This window comes from Scatophagus argus, chromosome 24, assembly GCF_020382885.2.
Source record: "Scatophagus argus isolate fScaArg1 chromosome 24, fScaArg1.pri, whole genome shotgun sequence".
NCBI classification, from domain to species: domain Eukaryota; kingdom Metazoa; phylum Chordata; class Actinopteri; family Scatophagidae; genus Scatophagus; species Scatophagus argus.
This window is the reverse complement of record NC_058516.1, coordinates 2,633,479-2,651,717: the sequence shown is the minus strand read 5'-3', so window position 1 is coordinate 2,651,717 and position 18,239 is coordinate 2,633,479. Positions and strand designations below refer to the sequence as shown.

General features: G+C 36.5%; 1 protein-coding gene and 2 long non-coding RNA genes across 5 annotated transcripts; 2 read left to right on the top strand and 1 right to left on the bottom strand.

Moving 5' to 3' along the window:
* The first annotated feature begins 329 nt into the window (after nucleotides 1-329).
* Nucleotides 330-7,105, top strand: LOC124055792 (intraflagellar transport protein 74 homolog). Of its 2 annotated transcripts, XM_046382916.1 has the most exons (9): nucleotides 330-1,153; nucleotides 1,262-1,325; nucleotides 1,542-1,651; nucleotides 1,756-1,854; nucleotides 2,246-2,430; nucleotides 2,713-2,770; nucleotides 2,844-2,906; nucleotides 6,101-6,576; nucleotides 6,675-7,105. In XM_046382916.1, exons 1-8 carry the CDS (start codon nucleotides 893-895, stop codon nucleotides 6,242-6,244), a joined length of 984 nt encoding a protein of 327 aa, XP_046238872.1. In that variant the 5' UTR covers nucleotides 330-892; the 3' UTR covers nucleotides 6,245-6,576; nucleotides 6,675-7,105. The 2 variants fall into 2 exon arrangements, with proteins under 2 accessions (XP_046238872.1, XP_046238869.1); XM_046382913.1 differs by lacking the exons at nucleotides 6,101-6,576; nucleotides 6,675-7,105 and adding an exon at nucleotides 3,006-3,910 and having other exon boundaries at nucleotides 338-1,153.
* Nucleotides 7,106-9,867: 2,762 nt separating this feature from the next.
* On the top strand, nucleotides 9,868-11,091 carry LOC124055551. 2 transcript variants are annotated; one of them, XR_006842709.1, is made up of 4 exons: nucleotides 9,868-10,292; nucleotides 10,413-10,488; nucleotides 10,616-11,021; nucleotides 11,056-11,091. It is a non-coding gene; the product is annotated as an uncharacterized LOC124055551 (long non-coding RNA). The 2 variants fall into 2 exon arrangements; XR_006842710.1 differs by having other exon boundaries at nucleotides 10,616-10,987; nucleotides 11,022-11,089.
* Nucleotides 11,092-16,597: 5,506 nt separating this feature from the next.
* Nucleotides 16,598-18,078, bottom strand: LOC124055537. The gene is made up of 6 exons (XR_006842705.1): nucleotides 17,958-18,078; nucleotides 17,805-17,891; nucleotides 17,196-17,292; nucleotides 16,932-17,035; nucleotides 16,782-16,825; nucleotides 16,598-16,700 (listed from the first exon to the last, which is right to left on the bottom strand). It is a non-coding gene; the product is annotated as an uncharacterized LOC124055537 (long non-coding RNA).
* Between the last annotated feature and the right edge of the window lie 161 nt (nucleotides 18,079-18,239).

Here is an 18,239-nt window from a genome sequence, read left to right as displayed (position 1 = left end):
AATCCTGGGAAATAAGAAAGTATTTTATTAAAGTGTAATCTATTTGTTTTAGATTAAATTTTACTTCATTTCTAAGGACCTCCAGTTCAGTCACAGTGGACCCCCTGCTTAGCATTTCCTCCCAGTGTAAAAACAGACACACGATGGAAAGAGACACTTACAGCAGAGAAGAATCATCGGCATGACGACGACGAGAAAAGTCATTTTTAATTTGTTTCTTATTGAGGATTGATTTGTTAGCTGCCATGTAAACCCATTGCAAATGTTTTCCACTTGGCTGAGTCAGGGTCATAAAGCACCAGTTTATCTCTCAGAGAGAGAGAGACACTCTGACCTCTTCCTCCTTCCTCCCTCTGCATTATGGGAGCGCGCGGTTTAAAAACAGAGGTATTTACGACTCAGCACTCTCCTCTAGAGTTCCTGGAGCTCCGCAAACATGTGGGACAGGCGGAGTGACACCACCAGCTCAGTTTAAACATAGACGGGTTGGCTATCTGGCTATTTTGTATCGGGGTCCACCTGTCTGTCTGCGCACCTGCCTGTCTGTCTGTCTGTGTTGTGCAGTTAGAAGTAGGCCTGAATATTTTTGAGGGATCTTTGTTTCTTGGATGTGAAAATACTCTGTTCAGAGTCCAATTCTTGAATAAATAGTCCTTTTCTAATCTAAAGACACTGTAAACAAATCACAGTTTGATCATATTTATATTTTATGTTCTCCACACTACACTCCAACAGTGGTAGTAATTGAAGTACTGGTAGTGATGCAGTATCTATTGTCATGTCATTTATTCACCGTTTCAGCAGTGCAAAAACAGTGGTCTGTCGCCATCTACTGGTCAAGATGAGCAGTCAGCCAACTTTGAGCCACAGGTGTCCTCAATGAAGCAGCTTCATGTGGCCAAACAAAGAGGAGAGCAGAGGAAAGACACTGCAGATCTGTGCAAAGATCAACTGCCAAGATTTGTATGCTGGACTCGCAGTTTTAGCCAGGAGAAGGTCAGACATGACAGACAGGTTTTTAGAAATTCGTCGAGAAAGTGGTCACAGTGGAAATTACATCCCATCGGGGCGCCAGCTCCCCAGGACTCCTCCGTTACCGGATGTAAAGAGACACCTGGATTTTTCTAGTGACACGGACTGTGAGAACATGGAGGTAAGTGCAGATATTTTGAATTATTTCACTGCCCCTCTTCATCAGACTTTATCCTCTCAGCGTGATGTGTAATCAGATCTGTTGGATCCTCCTCTCCTTTATCATCAGCCCGGTGCTGCAGCTCAACATGACAGCAGCACGTTTGATTTCATCGTAGCAGAGACAAAAACAGGTACCCAGTCTTCCATACAGTGCACTGATGACTGATGATCCTACTGTGTCCTGCTTTTAGGCCCTCTTGTAAAAGTATTCTTGGAAACCAACATTTGGATTTAAACAGATCTCACGTGTTGAATTCATAGCGAACAAAACTTAATTTCTCACTGCGTTTTATCTTTGTACTGTGTATCTTGTTTGCTGTGCTGGCCTTATCTGCTGAATGTTTCAGAACCAGATGATCACTCCATGCTGAAAGGGATGACGGGGTATCAACTGACACCGAGTGACTTGGAGTTTATAGAGAAGATGCAAGAAGACAAAATTATCAGAAAACTACAGGTGATTTTGTCAGTGACTGCTGCGGCAGAGTGCAGTCAGTGTTGTGCAGCTTTCGACCAAGATGGCTCTGAGGTGATGCATTGGGATATCCTGTCTGTCCTCAGAGGGACCTGGAAGAGGTGCAGAGGTTGTTACAGATGGAAAAGATGGCCGCAGAGCTGGTCCATGCCTCCAGGGAGAAAGCACAGGCCGAACTCAGCAAGGTGGGTTGCTTTTTAAGTCTGAGGTTTCAAAAGTTTTCCCGCTAACAGCAGCTACTCGATCGCTGATAGCAGGGCACGTCTGGCCTCACCATCGTGATAACTCTCTCCCGTGTATTTTTACTAGCGTTTTATGTTGCCCCTGAAGTAGCATCATTTTCCAAAAAATGCCTTCCCCCTCAAAGACAGCAGTGTTAAAAGTGTAAAGTAAAAGATGATGGATCTTTTGAGCTCTTTCCTCTGGCATTTATAGGCTTTTGGATAACAGCACCTTCAAACACAAGCGCACTGCAGAATGGCCATGAAAACAGCATATAGCAGTAATTTCTTAATCGTAAAGTGTTGTAAAGTCATGCAGCGTTGTATCCCGATGAATCCGATGTTTTTCTTTCAGTTCCCTTCCTGTGAAGAGCTCACTGAGTGGGTGACGGCGGTCCTCCAAACGACGTCGCCATCCACTGAGTTAACGGACGTGGACGCCAAGTCTCTCCTGTCCGTGGTGACGCAAGAAGACATCCAGAGAGCCGTGGACAAGAAGAGGGCTGAGCTCGCTCGGCTGGGCAAGATGGTGGCAAACAAGTAAGTGGTTTGCACACGTCCTGATCATTTACGAGATTGAATGATATGTGTGGGAAACTGACACACAGTCATGCAGTGGGAAAAATGTAAAGCTCACAAAGTAACACATTATCTGTCTTGTACTGAAACTCAGGTGTAAACACAACACGTGTTGTTAAGCTAAGCTAACTGGCTGCCGGCGGCACAGAAATCTTCTCTGAGCAGATAAACATTTCACAAAGCCATTGCTTTAAAACACTGAAGATATTCCTGAGTGATAACACGTACTCCTCAAAAACACAGGAGGAAGAGGGAGGCTGAAGAGAGAGAGCGGCTTGAAAAGCAAATAGTCAGCGAGCAGGTAAGAGACGATCCAGCTTGTACAACATGTTGTTGTTCATCAGTGATTTCTGACTATTTTCATCTGCTTTCAGCTGAAGACTCAGCGGTTGATGAGCCAGTTATCTGACCTGAAATCCGAACTCGCACAGCAAGAGGTGAGAATCTGAAATGGTCGTATGTTATGCACATTAATTCTTTGGTCTGAACACTTGGGCGGAAACTGTAGTTTAAAGAAAAAAAATGTGGCTTCACAGGAAGCCTATAAAGCATTTGAAATGCAGACCAACAACCAAGAAATCAAAATGGAGGCAGAAAAAGTCAAAACTGCCAATGAATTCGTAGCCACTAAAAGCCAAGTGAAACACAGAGGGAGGCAGAGAAAAAAGGCTGTTAAATCTCCTGAGAAGTTGCAAAGCACAACAGAGCAAAATAAATCACCAACGAGTGAACACACGGACAGTCAGATCAGCGTGAAAGACCACCGTGCACAAAAGAACACATTTAAGTCTGTTAAGGCGAAGCCAAAGTCTGGAGAAAAGAAGCCCGCAAAATCGGAGAAAGCAGCGAGAAGGCCACAGAACAAAGTGGAGGTGAAAGAATCAGATCAGCGAGAGGCTGAGCAATCTGCGAGAGGGCGAAGAAAGCCACCGACCGCAGCTTCACGGCCGAGAAATCAAAGTAACGTGATGGAAACTGGGGAAGCTCCGTCACGCGGAGAGGAGGCTCAAAATGGCGGCCTGAGGAGGTCCAAGAGGATCGCCAGCAGGAGGTGAAAGTCTGTGACCTCTGAGTTGTTCTCTGTTGCCACCATGAGGTTCACATCTGTGTGTTTTAGTGAAACAGTCTCAACTTTTTATCATTTTTATCACCTTTTTTTTTTTTTCTGGTCTGACTTTGAACTTGTCGAGTACTTTGCTTTATGACCAAATAACATTCCTGTCTGTTTCATACCCACTAACCATGCATGCTAACATTATCATTTAGCCTAAAGCGCCTCCTAAGTGAGACCCTGTCATGGCTACAGGCTTGGTTTTGTTGTTTCATTTAATTGCAACCATGATTTTTTTTCTTTTAAATGTACATTGTACATATAACTTTGTAACAACTGTTTTAATTTAACTGTTTAATTTAATTTTTAATGTAAAATAAAATTGATCTTTGAGATTCACATGAGGTTTTTATCGGTGCATGAAGTCGGTAAACTAAACTGTTCACTAAAGGAGTAAAATGTATTGATTAGAAATGAAGTCACTGCTGTGATAAGAAAGTTGTTTGCCAAAGAATTAAGCTTAAATAACATAATAACATAAAACGAGTCACGAGCGCTGCTGAGTCACTGCACTTTCCCTCAAGTAATTCTTGGACGGCTGAGCGGCAGTGTGGGTGAGAGCGGCTGTTAATTCTACTTTAAATCCCAACCAGTCGGTCTGAGCGGGCGGAGAAGGAAAACTGGAAGTGCTGTCTGTTGGAATGTTTCAAGGCACCTTCTTAAGTTTCAAATTAAGTTTGAACCGACGGTCAGATTGGCCCGCCATTCGCCAGGATTTGCTCCACAGAAGGCCGCGGTCCTGACAGCTGTGGTAACATCTGTCTTAACATCTGAAGTCCGATTATGTTTTTCCACCTTGGGTCTTGATCCTTGCCTTTTCCTGCAGTCAGGGAGGCTCGTTTTCAGCCTGACTATAATCCCCAGAATCTGTAGGGAGGGATTCCCCCCCCTTTTCCCCTCACAATATTGCACAGACACACATCCCTGATCAGTGAGATATTAGTCTGATGGTCAAACACGATGACCCGGCCAAGACCAAAGTAATACAAACACATGGGCGGGAATTGTGGATCCATATCCTGCCATTAAGTTTAATAGTCTATCAGTGAAGCCAGGTTAACCTCTCCAGCAAACTTATTGGGACTTTATTCTAGAGAGGGTTTAGTGTTGGCTGCGGAGAGCTCATCAGCTTTCCTTTTTGCCTTGTTGTTCCTGTTTTCTTCTCTGTGGCTCAGCTGAGTTTCTCTGCTGGTGTTTGCCAAACCTGGAGCCTTTGTCAGCACTGAGGCATGGAAATGTTTCCTCAAATACATCCATTTCAGAAATCAGATCTCTGACACACAACTCCTCTTTAATTTAATACTTCTGGACGCATTAGAAATTCAATTGGCGTCAAATGTTGTTTGGACTAATTTTCCTCACCAAATCAACTGGATTGGGAAAAAAAAACACTCTAATGTACTTATCTTCTTGCTCAGTTGTGCAGCAGGGCCTCCCACTTCTCTTTCTACTCTGGTTAGAGTCTGTTTGTGCTCTTCTCTGAAGAGAGTAGTGCACACCGTTGTAAGAAATCTTCAGTTTCTTGGCAATTTCTCGCATGGAATAGCCTTCATTTCTAAGAACAAGAATAGACTGTCGAGTTTCACATGAAAGTTCTCTTTTTCTGGCCATTTTGAGCGTTTAATCGACCCCACAAATGTGATGCTCCAGATACTCAACCTGCTCAAAGGAAGGTCAGTTTTATAGCTTATCTAATTAGTTAAACTGCACACCTGATTGCACAAGGGTTTTCTAATCATCCATTAGCCTATACACTTATGTAGATATTGCACCAAAAACCAACTTTGGACGGTAGTGTATATACTGTATATGTATAAACTTACTTATAAAGATACTTATATGTAGTAATTTACTGACTAATAAAGATGCTTAGAAACTTACTTATACATACATACACTTTTATATTTACTTATATATAAATATATAGTGTTATTAATCTCAAGGATCAATAGTGTGTGTGTGCACTTAACACTCACTGATCGCATCTCACAAAACATGAAAGCCATCAGAAATATTCATGCAATTTATTGTCTATTGACAGCAGATGGCGCCATTGCTCCATCTGAATGCGTTAGAAATTCCGCACCTGTTTGGATCCATAATAACAGAAACGTTCTAGTCGTCATCATCTTCAACTGATTTCATTTTTCAAAGTCAAAGAAAGGATGTTTTTCCTTTCCGGTTTGTGGACCGGTGAGATGAGCATATGGTTCACCGTGATAGAGCACAGGCTTCCCCTGCAGGTGGAGGCGGTCACACTCCGGCCTGTGGCTGAAGCGGCGGACGTATGCAGATTTGTCGAAGCGAATGCATGTATTTCAGGTTCGTTTGAATGGAGCCCAAATGTCACCGTTCAGCCCAGCGCTTCAGAGGTCACAGGAAGGACTTCCACATCAGCTCGCCGCGGGCACAATTTGATCTTCAGAGTCTCAAGTGAAATATGCCCCTGCTTCATTATGTCTTTGTTCTCCGGCTTTTCCTTCCTTGCCTTCCTTCCTTTCTTTATTCCCTTTTGTTCAGGCGGGGAAACAAAAGGCTGACAGGAAGTCCAGAGGAGCGGATGAATCCTTTGGCGCAGGGCAGGTCGCTCCTCGCCCACAGACTGAAATATCACGGCTCGCCCGGGGCTCGTCACGCCGTACGACGCTCCCGGGGAGTTCGTGACGAGTCGGGGGGCGACACGGAGGGAAAGAGGAAGAGCGGCGGCTGCCGGACCATCATTACCTGTGGGTAAATCCTCTTCCTTCTGAAGGGAACGTAACAAACCTCCTGTAGGTACGGGACAATCTCATTTGGATTAATGAGATTTTAATCCCACATATAACAGTCCCCTCCACGGTGACATTTAAAACTGTCCATCTTTCTTTGTCTGAATGTTCTGTACAGCAAAGAGTCACACCTGAAGTGTCAGGTGAGCTTCAGGTCCTCTGTTTCTGTTCTGCCTCTGCTTCCAGGCTGACGATCTGATGTGTGGATTTGAAGGTTTTGGCACTCAGGTAGATGCAGCTCGAACAAGTTGCTCATATCGTACATGATTGATCATACAAGTTTCTGTACTTTGTCAGTGATGAAAAGATTTATTTCTTCCTTTCAGATGAGTGCAGAATTTAAGGACCAAAACTGAGGACAGCAGAACTTCATCCACGTCTTCAGACTTTGTGTTGGACCCCATTGTTCATTTGAGATAATATGCTGTCAGCCTTGAAAGTGTCAGGTGCAGTCGGAGGAACCGCGGCCAGATCCACTTTGTCCGTGTCTCCAACGTGAACCCGCTGAGCCCTGAAACAGTGAAATCCTTTGGAATGGAAAATGGAATCAGTACAGTTCTAAGTCTTGTGGGAAAATGTTTTTTTATGTGTGTGTGTGTGTGTGTGTGTGTGTGTGTGTGTTCCTGTTGGACTCAGCCCGAGCTCTTTACTTTAAGAAGTTTTATAATGAAATGTGGTTCGGAAGGTAAAGCAAAGTAAACCCAGTGGTTAACATTAATGTCACCATCATATTGCTTCAATAAAAACTCCTCAAAACGGATCTGCCCAATACACTTACTTACTAAAATTTACTTATATACTTACTTAGAAACTTACTTATACACTTTAATATACTGGACTTCTAAATAGAAGTATAGACAGACAGGTGTGTCAGCGGAGAGAAGTGCAAACTTCAGAGAGCACCAGGTGCCGCTCCGCAGCCGTGGCGTGGCGGATCAGAACGCGACCGGAAGGTGCAGCCAGTCGACTGAGTAGCGCCTGGTTCGACTCCTGGCTGTGTGTGTTTTTCGTACTTTTATTACTTTTGATTTCTGACAAAGGAGAGGACACCCACTGATCGCACCGCCGCCATCTGTACATGGAGAGTAAAATAAAGTTACTTCGGTCAGGAGTCGTGGCGTGGAGGCGACTCATCCGTCGGCTGCCCCAGAGAGACAGGTGTGTGTAAGTGCAACCATAAAAGAGCACCAAGCTCACCTGGAACAGCCCTCTCCACTTTAAGTCGTTCTTTCTTCCATTCACACTCTCCTGAAAAAATAAACTATTCAGTAAAGTGACTTGTTTTACAACACGCAACAAAACAGCCACACGCAGGAGTCGAACCTTTGCCCACTACACAGGATAGACCGCCTCGGAGCATGGAGCGCACGCCCTACCGACTGAGCTACAGGTGCGCTCACCTGGCGTTCTCATTATGCGTTGGACGTGTCCAACAGAGGTGAGGAAACCGTGATGATAGAGCAGAGACACCAAATATTTCAAATTATTCTTATTTTGTCTTTGTTTTTCAAAAAAAGATATACATCTCATTTTGACTTAATGAGATTTTAATCCGACCTATCCCCTTCTGAATATTCTGTCCATCCCTGCCCCATAGAGACAGGTGAGACAGGTGTGTGTAGCGCAAACTTAGCAGAGCACCAAACTCACCTCCCAGTAACCTGGGCGTGGTGGCGCAGAGGGTTAAGAACGCGGCAACCATCGAGTGAGTGTATGGGTGCCGGGTTCGAAACTCATTACGTTATCACGCCCGGGGATCCCTACACCCGGCTCGACGTGGTGTGGGGTCGTTTGGGGGGGCCCCCCTCCCCCCTCTCGGCTTCCCTCTGCGCCTCCCCGAAGTGTCTGCACGGGGATCATTTACTCCCCACTATAAACAGCTGGGGTCATGTATAGAACTGTGAACCGTCGGCCTTTTCGAAAACAAAACGCCTTCTGCTCAAAGTAAGCATGCAAATGTGTGGCGGAGCGTTGTTGGTTCGTGTTAGTGTTAGTGGCAAGTTTAGTTAACAGGAAGAGCCTGTTATGATGATGCTAACAGGGCGAAACGACTTAAAATGACTTTATATGAGAAGGAAGGTCTCGCGCGAGTCGGCGCCAAGAGAACGAGCGTTGTCATGCGCAGGTGCTTTCAATCAAGAAACAGCGCGTTGCGCTGTTTTGTCGGTGAAATGTGTGACGGAGCTTTGTTGTTTTGTCGGTGAAATGTGTGTCCGTATGGAAGATTTTGGACGCCTGTAACACGACGAAGAGTATTAACGGTGAGTATTAAATGTTGACCGAAGTCAAGAAGATAAAGTGTTTGTGTGTTACTTCAGTCGGCGATGCTAACCGCGTTGCTACAACGAGCATGGTTAGCACGGTTAGCATGTCCAGGTTTAGCTTGAGCTTGAGCTTGCAATTGCATACGGACACAAGTTGTACTGAAATGTAACGTCTTCGTCATGAATCGTTGCTTTATTCGAGGCAAGCACCCGTTGGTAATGTTATCGGCGCTAAGGTGCTAATGAAGAAGTGCAGAAGTGCAAACTGTTTCGAGAGGATATAGCATGGACGGCGTTAACCTTACAGGTGTTTTTCTCTTCTTCTTTGGGACGCCACATCACTGTTTTGTTTCATGGTGATAGTGAGTTGCATGATGTATGATGATTGTTGTATGTTGTTGTATGTATGATCTACACATGTGGTCAGTTTAATCAATTGGGTTAGGAAGCTGAGCAGGTTGCTTTGGGGCAGCACTTGTTGGGGAAGGTACAGGAGAAGCAGTGTTTGCTGATGCTAAAGCAGTTGTCATGCTTGCTGCCGTCTCTACTAGCAGCAGCATCATTACTATTACTATCAATACAGGCAGGAGCAGCACTTTGAAAAACGGATGCATTGACTTTGTCTTTGTGAGCTGCTTCTGCTGCGTTCATTTACACTCCGAACTTGGAATTTGATCGCACTCGAATTGATCGAATTGAAGTGTTTGTGTATGTGTGCATGAAAATGAATGAGGCAGTAAATGTTGAGGCTCTGTAGATGTGTATGTTTTGGTTAATGAGTTAGTTTACCCCCCCAACACACGCACACACACACACACACACATACGCATACACATATTGGACATTGCACAATGCAGCCATCTTGCATCTTTGCACACAACTGTTTCTCATTTGCACATACTGCTGTACATATTATTGTCATCTCTGTTCACTGTTTATATTTTTTATTCTGGTTGTTTTTACATTTATATAGTGCTGTTTTTATATTTATAGTTATTTGACGTGTTTTGTAGGTTATTGGTCTTGTACTTGGACCAGGGAAACTAATTTCGTTTTTTTTTTTTGTTTGTTTGTTTGTTTGTTTTGTTTTTAAACATGTGTGAAATGACTATAAAGCCCATTGAATCCTTGAATTTTAATGTTTTTGTTTAATGGTGTTGTTTCGTTTTGTTAAATGGAAATTATGAATGACTTTTGAGTAGTGGACACACACACACATCATGTTTAATTAATTCTTAATAGTTAAATGAATCAAAACCTTTCCTTGTGTCCCAGCAGAGCGCCAAAGAGAAAGCATTTGCCTTCCGGATGCGGATTGAAGGACTTGTTCCCAAGAGGTCCAGAGCGGGTAAGCGAGTGTGTGGTGTTGCTTTTTTCTTCTTCTCTCTGTGTTCAGCTTCATCAGTGAGGGAGAGGGCCCTGATGTCAAGTGTCCTGGTTCAGTGAGAGCAGCAGAGAGGCTGCGATCACCTTCACCTGGATCGAACACGACGTCCACAGCGAGCGTTGGGTACTCCAGCGTCGTTCTTGAGCTCTTGGTCGTCCTGGAATGCTCTGTGCACTTTCTCTCTGCACGTACTACATGACGGCTGACAAGAACATCCCCGCGAACCTGCTTCCTCTACCCCGACATGCGAAAAGACAAGGCCTTTGGGAAGTACTAGCCCAAACCCTCTGAGAGTAAGTTGCTAAAGCAACCAGTACTTTGTCCTTGTTATGTGTTGTTTATGAAGAGTGGCGTTAGCTCTTAGGGAAGGTTTTGTTTCTGCCTTTTGACACAAAACTGTAACTGACTTCCAGCTCCAGTGTCAATGGATGTGGAGAACGCAGAGAGGACGGGCTACATGAAGACGGAGCTCATTTCTGTCTTCGAAGGGTAGGTATCATTCACAGCCAACATACTTGCGATTGTTAGCTTTTTAGATGTTATGGAGTTAATGTGGATGTTCTCAGAAGTGTGTTGTCTCACAACAATGATGAAATGATTTATTTCTTCCTTTCAGATGAGTGCAGAATTTGAGGACCAAAACTGAGGACAGCAGAACTTCATCCACGTCTTGAGACTGTACTTTGTGTTGGACCCATTGTTCATTTGAGATAATATGCTGCCTTGAAACTGTGAGGTTGAACATTTGCAGTCAGAGGAACCGCGGCCAGATCCACTGTACATATGTCCATGTGTGAAATCAGTGAAATCCTTTGTAATGGAAAATAGAACCAGTACAGTTTTAAGTCTTGTGGAAAAAGACAAGTTTTTTTGTATTTATGATAATTATAGTATTTATAGTATAAGACTAAAGTAAATACTTAGTAAAATTTGTTTTAGTGTTGAACGACTAAAGTAAGTAGTTACCAACATTTTTGTAAAGACTAAGGTAAGTACTTAGCAAAGTTTTTGTAAAGACTAAGGTAAGTACTTAGCAAAGTTTTTGTAAAGACTAAGGTAAGTACCTAGCAAAATGTCTTTACACAGTAAAGTAAGTAGGTAAAAAAAAAATTGTATTAAAACTAAAGTCAATACATAGGAAAAATTTAGAGTAAGTACTTAGCAAAAAAAATTTTACTATTTAGAGTAAGTACTTAGCAAAAAAAATTTTAGTATTTAGAGTAAGTACTTAGTAAAAATATTTAGAGTTAGTACTTAGTAAAAAAATTAGAGTAAGTACTTAGTAAAAAATTAGAGTAAGTACTTAGTAAAAATATTTAGAGTTACTACTTAGTAAAAAATTAGAGTAAGTACTTAGTAAAAAATATTTAAAGTACTTAGTAAAAATATTTAGAGTAAATACTTAGTAAAAAATATTTAAAGTACTTAGTAAAAATATTAGAGTAAGTACTTAGTAAAAAATTATAGTAAGTACTTAGTAAAAATATTAGAGTAAGTACTTAGTAAAAATATTAGAGTAAGTACTTAGTAAAAATATTTAGAGTTACTACTTAGTAAAAATATTTAGAGTAAGTACTTAGTAAAAAATATTTAAAGTACTTAGTAAAAATATTTAGAGTAAATACTTAGTAAAAAATTAGAGTAAGTACTTAGTAAAAATATTAGAGTAAGGACTTAGTAAAAAATTAGAGTAAGTACTTAGTAAAAAATATTAGAGTAAGTACTTAGTAAAAAATATTAGAGTAAGTACTTAGTAAAAATATTTAGAGTAAATACTTAGTAAAAAATATTTAGAGTAAATACTTAGTAAAAAATATTAGAGTAAATACTTAGTAAAAATATTTAGAGTTACTACTTAGTAAAAATATTTAGAGTAAGTACTTAGTAAAAAATATTTAAAGTACTTAGTAAAAATATTTAGAGTAAATACTTAGTAAAAAATTAGAGTAAGTACTTAGTAAAAATATTAGAGTAAGGACTTAGTAAAAAATTAGAGTAAGTACTTAGTAAAAAATATTAGAGTAAGTACTTAGTAAAAAATATTAGAGTAAGTACTTAGTAAAAATATTTAGAGTAAATACTTAGTAAAAAATATTTAAAGTACTTAGTAAAAATATTAGAGTAAGTACTTAGTAAAAATATTTAGAGTAAATACTTAGTAAAAAATATTAGAGTAAATACTTAGTAAAAATATTTAGAGTTACTACTTAGTAAAAATATTTAGAGTAAATACTTAGTAAAAAATTAGAGTAAGTACTTAGTAAAAAATATTTAAAGTACTTAGTTAAAAATATTAGAGTAAGTACTTAGTAAAAATATTTAGAGTAAATACTTAGTAAAAATATTAGAGTAAGGACTTAGTAAAAAATTAGAGTAAGTACTTAGTAAAAATATTAGAGTAAGGACTTAGTAAAAAATATTAGAGTAAGTACTTAGTAAAAAATATTTAAAGTACTTAGTAAAAATATTTAGAGTAAATACTTAGTAAAAAATTAGAGTAAGTACTTAGTAAAAATATTAGAGTAAGGACTTAGTAAAAAATTAGAGTAAGTACTTAGTAAAAAATATTTAGAGTAAATACTTAGTAAAAAATTAGAGTAAGTACTTAGTAAAAAATATTTAAAGTACTTAGTTAAAAATATTAGAGTAAGTACTTAGTAAAAATATTTAGAGTAAATACTTAGTAAAAATATTAGAGTAAATACTTAGTAAAAATATTTAGAGTTACTACTTAGTAAAAATATTTAGAGTAAATACTTAGTAAAAAATTAGAGTAAGTACTTAGTAAAAAATATTTAAAGTACTTAGTTAAAAATATTAGAGTAAGTACTTAGTAAAAATATTTAGAGTAAATACTTAGTAAAAATATTAGAGTAAGGACTTAGTAAAAAATTAGAGTAAGTACTTAGTAAAAAATATTAGAGTAAGTACTTAGTAAAAATATTTAAAGTACTTAGTAAAAATATTAGAGTAAGTACTTAGTAAAAAATATTTAAAGTACTTAGTAAAAAATATTTAAAGTACTTAGTTAAAAATATTAGAGTAAGTACTTAGTAAAAATATTTAGAGTAAATACTTAGTAAAAATATTTAGAGTTACTACTTAGTAAAAATATTTAAAGTACTTAGTAAAAAATTAGAGTAAGTACTTAGTAAAAATATTAGAGTAAATACTTAGTAAAAATATTAGAGTAAATACTTAGAAAAAATATTAGAGTAAGTACTTAGTTAAAAATATTTAGAGTAAATACTTAGTAAAAATATTTAGAGTTACTACTTAGTAAAAATATTTAGAGTAAATACTTAGTAAAAATATTTAGAGTTACTACTTAGTAAAAATATTTAGAGTAAATACTTAGTAAAAAATATTAGAGTAAATACTTAGTAAAAAATATTTAAAGTACTTAGTAAAAATATTAGAGTAAGTACTTAGTAAAAAATTAGAGTAAGTACTTAGTAAAAAATATTAGAGTAAGTACTTAGTAAAAATATTTAGAGTAAATACTTAGTAAAAATATTTAGAGTTACTACTTAGTAAAAATATTTAGAGTAAATACTTAGTAAAAATATTTAGAGTTACTACTTAGTAAAAATATTTAGAGTAAATACTTAGTAAAAAATTAGAGTAAGTACTTAGTAAAAAATATTTAAAGTACTTAGTTAAAAATATTAGAGTAAGTACTTAGTAAAAATATTAGAGTAAGTACTTAGTAAAAAATATTTAAAGTACTTAGTTAAAAATATTAGAGTAAGTACTTAGTAAAAATATTAGAGTAAATACTTAGTAAAAATATTTAAAGTACTTAGTAAAAAATATTAGAGTAAGTACTTAGTAAAAATATTTAGAGTTACTACTTAGTAAAAATATTTAGAGTAAATACTTAGTAAAAAATATTAGAGTAAATACTTAGTAAAAATATTTAGAGTAAATACTTAGTAAAAAATTAGAGTAAGTACTTAGTAAAAAATATTAGAGTAAATACTTAGTAAAAATATTTAGAGTTACTACTTAGTAAAAATATTTAGAGTAAATACTTAGTAAAAATATTTAGAGTTACTACTTAGTAAAAAATTAGAGTAAGTACTTAGTAAAAATATTAGAGTAAGTACTTAGTAAAAATATTTAGAGTTACTACTTAGTAAAAATATTTAAAGTACTTAGTAAAAAATATTAGAGTAAGTACTTAGTAAAAATATTTAGAGTTACTACTTAGTAAAAATATTTAGAGTAAATACTTAGTAAAAATATTTAGAGTAAATACTTAGAAAAAATATTAGAGTAAGTACTTAGTTAAAAATATTAGAGTAAGTACTTAGTAAAAATATTTAGAGTTACTACTTAGTAAAAATATTTAGAGTAAATACTTAGTAAAAATATTTAGAGTTACTACTTAGTAAAAATATTTAGAGTAAATACTTAGTAAAAAATATTAGAGTAAATACTTAGTAAAAAATATTTAAAGTACTTAGTTAAAAATATTAGAGTAAGTACTTAGTAAAAATATTAGAGTAAATACTTAGTAAAAATATTTAGAGTTACTACTTAGTAAAAATATTTAGAGTAAATACTTAGTAAAAAATTAGAGTAAATACTTAGTAAAAATATTTAAAGTACTTAGTAAAAAATATTAGAGTAAGTACTTAGTAAAAATATTTAGAGTTACTACTTAGTAAAAATATTTAGAGTAAATACTTAGTAAAAAATATTAGAGTAAATACTTAGTAAAAATATTTAGAGTAAATACTTAGTAAAAAATTAGAGTAAGTACTTAGTAAAAAATATTTAAAGTACTTAGTTAAAAATATTAGAGTAAGTACTTAGTAAAAATATTTAGAGTAAATACTTAGTAAAAATATTAGAGTAAGGACTTAGTAAAAAATTAGAGTAAGTACTTAGTAAAAAATATTAGAGTAAGTACTTAGTAAAAATATTTAGAGTTACTACTTAGTAAAAATATTTAGAGTAAATACTTAGTAAAAATATTTAGAGTTACTACTTAGTAAAAATATTTAGAGTAAATACTTAGTAAAAAATTAGAGTAAGTACTTAGTAAAAATATTAGAGTAAGTACTTAGTAAAAATATTTAGAGTTACTACTTAGTAAAAATATTTAAAGTACTTAGTAAAAAATATTAGAGTAAGTACTTAGTAAAAATATTTAGAGTTACTACTTAGTAAAAATATTTAGAGTAAATACTTAGTAAAAATATTTAGAGTTACTACTTAGTAAAAATATTTAGAGTAAATACTTAGAAAAAATATTAGAGTAAGTACTTAGTTAAAAATATTAGAGTAAGTACTTAGTAAAAATATTTAGAGTAAATACTTAGTAAAAATATTTAGAGTTACTACTTAGTAAAAATATTTAAAGTACTTAGTAAAAAATTAGAGTAAGTACTTAGTAAAAATATTAGAGTAAATACTTAGAAAAAATATTAGAGTAAGTACTTAGTTAAAAATATTTAGAGTAAATACTTAGTAAAAATATTTAGAGTTACTACTTAGTAAAAATATTTAGAGTAAATACTTAGTAAAAAATATTTAAAGTACTTAGTTAAAAATATTAGAGTAAGTACTTAGTAAAAATATTTAAAGTACTTAGTAAAAAATATTAGAGTAAGTACTTAGTAAAAATATTTAGAGTTACTACTTAGTAAAAATATTTAGAGTAAATACTTAGTAAAAAATATTAGAGTAAATACTTAGTAAAAATATTTAGAGTTACTACTTAGTAAAAAATATTAGAGTAAATACTTAGTAAAAAATATTTAAAGTACTTAGTTAAAAATATTAGAGTAAGTACTTAGTAAAAATATTAGAGTAAGTACTTAGTAAAAATATTTAGAGTAAATACTTAGTAAAAATATTTTAAGTACTTAGTAAAAATATTTAGAGTTACTACTTAGTAAAAAATATTAGAGTAAATACTTAGTAAAAATATTTAGAGTAAATACTTAGTAAAAAATTAGAGTAAGTACTTAGTAAAAAATATTTAAAGTACTTAGTTAAAAATATTAGAGTAAGTACTTAGTAAAAATATTTAGAGTAAATACTTAGTAAAAATATTAGAGTAAGGACTTAGTAAAAAATTAGAGTAAGTACTTAGTAAAAAATATTAGAGTAAGTACTTAGTAAAAATATTTAGAGTTACTACTTAGTAAAAATATTTAGAGTAAATACTTAGTAAAAAATATTAGAGTAAATACTTAGTAAAAAATATTTAAAGTACTTAGTTAAAAATATTAGAGTAAGTACTTAGTAAAAATATTTAGAGTTACTACTTAGTAAAAATATTTAGAGTAAATACTTAGTAAAAAATATTAGAGTAAATACTTAGTAAAAATATTTAGAGTTACTACTTAGTAAAAATATTTAGAGTAAATACTTAGTAAAAATATTTAGAGTTACTACTTAGTAAAAAATATTTAAAGTACTTAGTAAAAAATATTAGAGTAAGTACTTAGTAAAAATATTTAAAGTAAGTACAAATATTTACATGATGTCTTTTTAAACACTGCTGTTTCAATAAAAGCACTGTGTCCTCTCAACTTCTATCCCAGGAAACCAAGTTTGACCTTAATTACAATACTCACACAGATTTAGGTTACATATATTTATTATGAAGTACTGCATACAAGGACAGGAGTAAGCTTTGGCACACAGCAATGGCTGAAACATTCACCCCAGACATTGCTCCTTCCCTGTGGAAAAAAAAACAAACCACATTAGAATGGGACAAACTGTGAAACCAATGACTCTACCTGCCACACACAAATACTTACCCATGTGCATGGCACCAATGACTGGAGGTGGAGCAGGACTGCACCTGACATACACAAAGAAGTAATCAAACTAAACACATGGTACCAATGACAGTGGAGCAGCACATTGACATGATCACGTACAAAAATAACTGCGGCACCTTCACTTACCACACAAATCACCGTTCAGTGCCGACCAACACCCCTCCCACGAGAGCGCAGCCATATGCACAGGTGACTCTACCTGCCACATGATCACGGACGACAATACATAACTGCAATAAATAAAGAGTTATATTTAATTACATTGATATACTTACCCCGCCGACGAGCTCAGCCATATGCACAGGTGACTCTACCTGCCACATGATCACGGATGACAGTACATAACTGCAATAAATAAAGACTTATATTTAAATACATTGATATACTTACCCCGCCGACGAGAGCGCAGCCATATGCACAGGTGGTACCAGTGACAAAGGTGGCGCAGCACTCTACCTGCCACATGATCACGGACGACAATACATAACTGCAACAAATAAATAAAGACATATTTAAATACATTGACATACTTACCTCGCCGACGACAGCTCAGCCATATAAACAGGTGGGACGGTGGAGCACCTACCTGCCACACATTCACATGGTGACGTACGAAAACAACCTTGTACGCATACTTTCATAGACTAGCATACTTATTCTACTGACAAAGACTCCTGTGCCAACACGTGGTGTTAAGCTCATTTCTGCATCACTTTCAGTAAAAGCACAATGAGACTGTTGTCACTCGAACACCGGTGTGAGCCCTTCTGTGTGGACTTTGCATGTTCACCCTGTGCCTGCGTGGGTTTTCTCCCCAAAGCGTGCACGTTAGCTTGAGTGGCTACTCTGCATTGCCTCTCCGTGTGCTTGTGTGTCTGCACTGCGCTTGACTGGCAGCCGGTCCACGGTGTACGCCGCCTCTCGCTGCAAACACTCCCGGTATCGCTAACTACACTAAAACATAATGCGGCGCACGCCACAACACACACACATACATACCTTGTTAGCGGACGCACACACCCTCGCACAAGAGGAGGGAGGGAGCGACAGAGAGACACGGGGCTCCAGGAAGCCACCGGCGTTTACCTGCGACCACAAAAGCGTTAGCCACCTGCTAGCATCGACCGTACTGCAAAGAGAGAAGACACTTACCGCAGCCAACAAACGTAGCAGTGCACGCAGGAGCCATGGAGCCGCACACGAGCCGCACACGAGCAGTCGCCCTACAACACAAGAACAACAACAACGAACAAAACACACACCAACGTGCTGCCATACCTGTCGGGTCAAACGACCTCCGACCCGGACGTGACGTGCAGGTGACGACGAGACCGAAAAGAGAGAGGTGCTGGGAGGACTGCTGCTTTTATACTCACCCGCCTAATTAACGACCACCTGTGGCTCATTACAAGCAGCTGCAAATTACACAGAGCG